General features: G+C 36.9%; 1 protein-coding gene across 2 annotated transcripts; it reads right to left on the bottom strand.

Annotated features, from left to right (window-relative positions):
- Positions 1–1055: 1055 nt before the first annotated feature.
- On the bottom strand, positions 1056–6106 carry LOC137941015 (calmodulin-binding protein 60 A-like). Of its 2 annotated transcripts, none has more exons than XM_068786216.1 (7): positions 5829–6106; positions 4880–4955; positions 4262–4314; positions 3675–4171; positions 2812–2972; positions 2009–2212; positions 1056–1921 (listed from the first exon to the last, which is right to left on the bottom strand). In XM_068786216.1, the coding sequence occupies exons 1-7, from the start codon at positions 5900–5902 to the stop codon at positions 1337–1339; spliced, it is 1650 nt and encodes a 549-aa protein (XP_068642317.1). In that variant the 5' UTR covers positions 5903–6106; the 3' UTR covers positions 1056–1336. The 2 variants fall into 2 exon arrangements, with proteins under 2 accessions (XP_068642317.1, XP_068642319.1); XM_068786218.1 differs by having other exon boundaries at positions 3675–4168.
- Between the last annotated feature and the right edge of the window lie 303 nt (positions 6107–6409).

The following is a 6409-nucleotide window of genomic DNA, read 5'->3' as shown; positions in this document are numbered from 1 at the left end:
CACATAAAGATGAAATTTTCGCATAAAGATGAAATATTTGTATTTATAAAGATTTTTTTTTCAACAAAAGAAAATTGAAGACTGATAATCTTTTTCATTAAGAGCTAAAGTTATAAACTCCAACTTGAAGGGAGTGTTGAAGAACAGATACGAAAGATTCTTACATAACTCTTACAGTAAAAAAGTTTCACAGAGCTAGAATTAATATGATGAAGTCTTACAAGAATCTCACTGGAAGAGGTCTCACAGAAGAGTTTTAGTTAAAAGTATTTTAATTATATTAGTCTTCTATTCTGTTTAGTTGTTCAATTGTTTTAGGACTTATCTTTTAGTGTTTAACTTTAAGTGTAACTAGGATAATAGTAGTTTAATGGTAATTGGATTTTAGTTCTTCCCTCCATTATAAATAAAAAGTCATTATACTCAAATTATAACAAATCAATAAAATATTTCTCTTTTTTAAAAATTCAACAAATAAGAACTTATTTGTCAATGAGGAGAGAAGAAACCATGGCCTAGGCATAGATCTACAGCGTGAAGAAGACAGTGTTAGCTAGTGGAGCATGGCAATTTTATCCAGGTTCAACCAGGTCTAATCACCCAGTTTAACCAGTCATGCCATTGGGTACTGAATCCAATTGAGCCAAAACAGCTCATAGTATTAGTTACTGCACTGAAACTAGTTTAACCAGCAACGGCCATGACACTGCTTTGTGATCAGTTTTGAATTCCTCGTAATTTTCTTATAAAGAAACTTGGAACAGCAATGGATGTTCTTTCACATCTCTGGTCGATTGCATATCAGTAATGAGGACAATCTTACGAGGTTTTGTTTACCTTTTAAAAAAAAAAATCAATAATGTGTTCCAGTGAGGTTTGGGTTGCTAAAAGGAATTTATAAACCATGATAGGCCTCTCTAGAGAAACCCCTTCACCCTCTGTGAAGGGGTTCCTCCAGTTTCAAAGACTGAATTTTTGTTTCGAACAAATCCGTGCCCCCGCCTAAGGTTTTTCCTGCCAAATTCGCACATTGTAGTTCACGTTTGCAGCCATAGTGAAGCAACAGGAATGCACCCTTTATTGCCTTATTTACTTCCAAATGCAGAATGAGGGGGCATCATTGGCATTGCCTCCACATCTTTTACCATTTTGCAGCATGCACCATACATTTACATCTTATTTGTCGATGCCAAATCTTTCTGAAACATTAAGCTACAATATAAACAGAGATCACTTACAAGATTCTGAACGGAGTGGATCTCCAGAGACAGACTAGACCTAAAGCAGCCTCTTGCCAGCCTGAGATCTTTCTCACAGTTACCATGTTATCATCTATTTATCCAAATCTTTCCATTTCCCGAGCCCTACTCTTCTTTGAAGCTACAATTCTTCTAATAGAGAACCTCCACCTCAGTACAGCTCTAAGCATCATCCACTTCGTATGTGCAGCTGCCCTTGCAGACATGGCGATAAACCCACTAACTGCAGTGCTGAGATCTGCCGGTGAGTCTGCTAGCAGAGTTGTATGCAGTGAGGGTATGGGATCCATATCAAAATACTGAAAGTGATCTTCTCCCAAGAAGGTCTGGCTCCCATTAAGCAGACCATGCGGATCCAAATCGTGTCTGAAGTCCATATTGCTAATTGGTGGCAAAGCGTACTCGTCACAGCTCCTTATGCCTCCAACAGACAAGACAGAAGAAATCATATCTAGTGATGAATCCATGGCTGGGATAAAACCAAACCCTCCAGACTTGGTACAGCTTGAAATGTTGTTGAATGGGCTTTCTGGTTCAGATGAATCAGATGGAAAAGAAACAGCGGGCAAGTTAGAAGAGTTACTGACAAGAGCTCCTTCATCTAACAAAATAACATCTTCCCAGTGCTCGTATGCTACTCTCACCAGCCTGTGGCCTTCCCCCTAACAAAGAAATTACAATGCAAGTGTCATTCACTTCTTGTCTTTAAATATTTATAAGAGAAACAATTTTGAGGCAGTAAGCTTTGCCTTTTGTGATTCTGAAAGCTCCTTGAGGGGTACAAATTTCTGTTCATTCAGCAGACCTGTCAATTCTCCAATTACATTAAATACGACTCCCATTAGCTGTTGGGGATTGTGGTAGTAAACATAGGTCTGGTTACTGATAATACATGTCCGAGCATGCTCCACTGTGACTTCCCACATCTTAGCTGACATGCCAGTGCCAAGTATCTGCAGGGCTGTTTGGGTGAGGAAACAACTACTTGAACATTAGAACTACAAAATTTTACAAACAGTTCTACTGCTACCAGACACAACAAATTTTTCACCATAAGAAAAATAAGCAATTTAAACAAAAGGGGGGCATCAAGCACGCAATGATAAAGTGAAATAGATCCCCAAAAATTATTTGGTCCCTACACCAACTTAGATATGTCCTCTCTCTCTCTCTCTCTCTCCAAAAAAAAGTAAAAAGCATTTTGATTGAGGCAAAAAAAATAAAAAATAAAAAAATTGATAGATAATGTCAAACGGAAAAAAATAAAAAAGGTGTTTCGTTTCTTTAACTAGAAAAATAAATAAAATGGCAAATTAAAAGCACAAACAGAAAGAAATACTAATGACAGCTCTATGACAGATTCTAAATGGGGAAAAGTAAATAGTCGATCACTAGTCTTGTTTGAAATGTACATCAAATCCATGAATCCATTTCCTATATATAAGCAGCCAAGCATGTCACAATAGGAATTCTTTTACATGCACAACCCCTATTTTGTCTGTAGTATAAATCAGTTCAAGATGATACCATTGTAAGGAAAATGGGTCCTTACATTTCGAAGCCTCTGACAGTCCAGGGATAGTAATGTCAGAAAATCCTTCACGGTACTGATGTTTTCACTGCTTAGACGCTTGTGAAATGCTCCGTCTTTACCAATCTTCTCAAGGCGCCATACTTCATCCAACAATGATGGGGGGTAATGCTTCTTATACACTGGCAAACAGACACCATGAATTTTCAATTTTAAATTTCTCAAAATCTTATCTTTGCTCTAGAAAAGTTCTCACGTTATTAATGATTAATAAAATTGAATCAAAATAAGACAGTGGAAATATCACTACCCAATAAGTCAAATAACAAAGTAGATCCACATTCAAGAACTCAACTTAGATACCCCAAAATCCATGTTGAAGACAAATTAGGTTGGAAAATCCATTTGAAGACTTGATTGAAATTAAGATTCATTAATTTTCACTCAGTTATAAGAAATGTCCACAACATTATCTTAAAAACAACTCCACTGCTCAAGTAGATCTGTATATTTTTTTCGGAATTTTCAAATACACTAAGATTCTTTTACTTCCCATGTGTGAATAATCAAGAAAAATTCATCCTAACTAAAAATAAATTAAATTAAGAAGAATAGATGGCTCAAGCTATTAAAATATGCATTAACCAAAACATTTGTTAAGCTGCAGGATTCAGAAGGCTTCCAACTTCATGCATCTAGAGAAATAAGATTTAGGTATCACAGGTTCACTTTCACCTCATGTACCATGTTACTGACTACTTCAAAACAACAAGAACAAGTCATTCTCTAATAAAAAAAAAAAAAGCCAATCTTGAGGAAGTCTCTAATTTATTAAAAGGTGCAAACTATACACTAATGCTATTCAAACAATTAGGCATACTCACATTCTCCACGATGGTCCTTGACCACAAATGGTTCAGTCTTTGCTTCTCTTACTCTAACTCCGCCAAAGCTACCATTTGGTACCCTCGCCCCCAATTTGAACTTGCGACTTCTTGTCCAGCTTGAATTGTCTGTAAATGCCAACTCACCCACAAGTCCAGTGCCTTCATTTAGATTAAGAAATGCATCCCCCATTAGAAGTGGCCGTTTCCCTTCCCTTTCCCGAACAATGTTATCTTTGAAATTTTCGAATGTCCAGTTCTCTTCATCATCACCTTCAAAATCTCCTTCTAGGACCATTATTTCGACCCTCATTGAGGACTCAGGACCCACAGAAACAACTTTCCCAGTCAAGGCATCAACCAGAGCTACAGCTATGGGGGAAGAGTCTTCTCCTTCAATCTTTGTACCCGTAAAGATTGGTAGAGCAAGTTTGTTTGTGAAATGCAGTTGTAAGCTTCTTGAGCTTAAAGGGTGAATCTGTCTTCCAGAAAGTCTACTAAAAAATAAACAAAAAGGAAAAAAATCAATAACTTAAATCATACCTGATAAGCACACTGACATGATAAAAATGGGCAGTTGTTCAAACCTCTTCTTGGTGCATAAATGCTTGGCCAGTGCCTCTTCAATTTCCTCTTTTACCTGAAAGATCACACAATATAAAATCTGATTAATCGTGTCTCTGCCTATAAGCTCCACTAGATAAATAGGGATGAAGTGATGGAATATGCCATGAAATCACAATAACTGATCAAAGTACTGGCCAAATCATCATACTGTTAGAGGTAGCAGTTTTAACCAGATAATATTTTGAGTATTAGTCCCAAATTATTTTCTGCTGTTGCAGTGACAGATGTCAATATAATAGTTATCTTCATACAAATGCTCTTTAAAAAATAAAACTAAAAAAAAAAAAAAAAAGAGAAAAAGTATAGAGAATTTCACAGATAGTTATACAAAGATATACGAATACAACCTTATTTACATAGCCAACGAGAAATAAATTACATTCATTACTGAAAAATAAAAGAATCTGAATGGGCCTACACCTCTGTGCATGTCACTGGCATAGAGAGATATCCAGCAAAAACAGTAAAACAAACAACATTTTGTAAAAAAAAAATAAAAAAATGATATGACACCCATGCATGCAAATTCAAGGACAATGGAGCTCAGGTAGAAATCACCAACTGAAAGCAGCACTTACAACTCGGCGAAGTAGGGGCTCCAACGCTGAAAGAAGCTTCTGAAGGGCATGATGTCGTGTAGCTTCAATTATCACACTGGGAAACATAACAGAGGAATGTAACATCAGAATGCATCAGCTGTAGAAACCGATCCTCTCTTCATTGAAAGTAAATATTAGAAATTCAACATGCCAGTTTCATCATCATGATAATACAGTGATATCCAGAAATTGTCCTTGTTACACTAACTCAACAAATTGCATGTTCATGGTAATATATGCATCTCTTTTCAGTCTTTGAGCTATGTAAGACGAGCATAAAATAAGATCTCAATTTTTCAAAAAAATAAAATAACATCTCAATCCTTAGACATTAATTCATTTCCAAGTACATTATGCATATTACCTATTACTTCTTACTGAACAAGCACACATAAAATTTTACTTTTTCATTAATATCATCCAGTCAACTGTTTATTCGAAGAAATACTTTTCTTGCAAATGCTTTGAAAATCCATGGGGGTTTTCATTTTCTGGAACAAGTAGATCCACTTCATTCTTCGTTTTTCAATGATAAACTCTTATAACCTACTTCTAACAAATACACAAACCCATTTCAATTTTCTCACAAACAGGTCAATCCAGTTAAGAATGAATATCTCACATAGCTTGAAAATCATCACAATTTTCATTTCAGTTCCATCTTTCTGACAGAACTAGGCAAAACCCCTTTTGTTCCTAAATGCAATAAGCCATCCACTATTTCACGTAAATATGAAATTAAGAATCAGCCAACAAAAATGTAATATTACGTTTTTGTGTTAAATAAGCAAACCGGTCAGTCCGTCACAAACTTGTAATGTAATAAGTACACCCCCAAGGCATCACAAGTAGAAATTCATACAACAGGAAGAAGATAAACAGCGATAAGTACAACACCGTCATCAACAAAAACGAAAAAGATTCTCACTTCCTCAGAGCAGGGACCTTTTGACGCTTCTCCTCGGAACAGTTCCGTTCCTCAGGCTGCCGCTTCTGCGACATCCTTCGAACTGCGAGTATGCGCTCAAAGAAGCATCAAATCTTCAATATTTAATTCATCCGCCGCAGGAAGCCCCGTTAAAAGATAGGAATATCTTAATGTCTGAAATAAAGGGGAAGCTTCCGAAAGAAGGCCACGTCATTCCACTGACACTTTTTGGCAGTTCTGCGTCGCCTGTACCTGAAATCCATTCGGGTGCAAGAAAGAAAGAGTTTTATCGCGCAGGGATGGAGTGGAGTTGCTCCACAGGCAAAGGCTCAACTGTGAAGTGAGAGGGAGAGGGGCCAGTGCACCAGGGACCACTCTAAAACGCGTTAGAAAGTAGACATGGTTAATATCAGACGCACCTCTGGGCGCGTTCTCAGCAACAAAGCAATCGGGAGCAGAGGATTTTTTTTTTTTTTCTTCTTTCAATTCGAAGAAAATCACAAAAAAACGCACACAAGCCACGGGATGGGAAAGTCCAGAGGGACCACAACTAACCCTGATTTACTAAAAGAATACTTACC

Source organism: Aristolochia californica, unplaced genomic scaffold (genome assembly GCF_029961685.1).
Source record: "Aristolochia californica isolate CCGP_79_NKW_82.1479 unplaced genomic scaffold, dmAriCali1.0.hap1 SCAF_9, whole genome shotgun sequence".
Classification (NCBI taxonomy): Eukaryota; Viridiplantae; Streptophyta; class Magnoliopsida; order Piperales; family Aristolochiaceae; genus Aristolochia; species Aristolochia californica.
This window is presented reverse-complemented; position numbering and strand designations above follow the sequence as displayed.

Excerpts from the sequence above, each read along its gene's own strand:
- LOC137941015 (XM_068786216.1), bottom strand. The coding sequence starts at position 5,902 with ATGTCGCAGAAGCGGCAGCCTGAGGAACGGAACTGTTCCGAGGAGAAG. Across the intron at positions 4,956-5,828 it reads AAGGTCCCTGCTCTGAGGAA|TGTGATAATTGAAGCTACAC; the intron begins GTGAGAATCTTT and ends TATGTTTCCCAG. Across the intron at positions 1,922-2,008 it reads AGCTTTCAGAATCACAAAAG|GGGGAAGGCCACAGGCTGGT; the intron begins GCAAAGCTTACT and ends TTTCTTTGTTAG.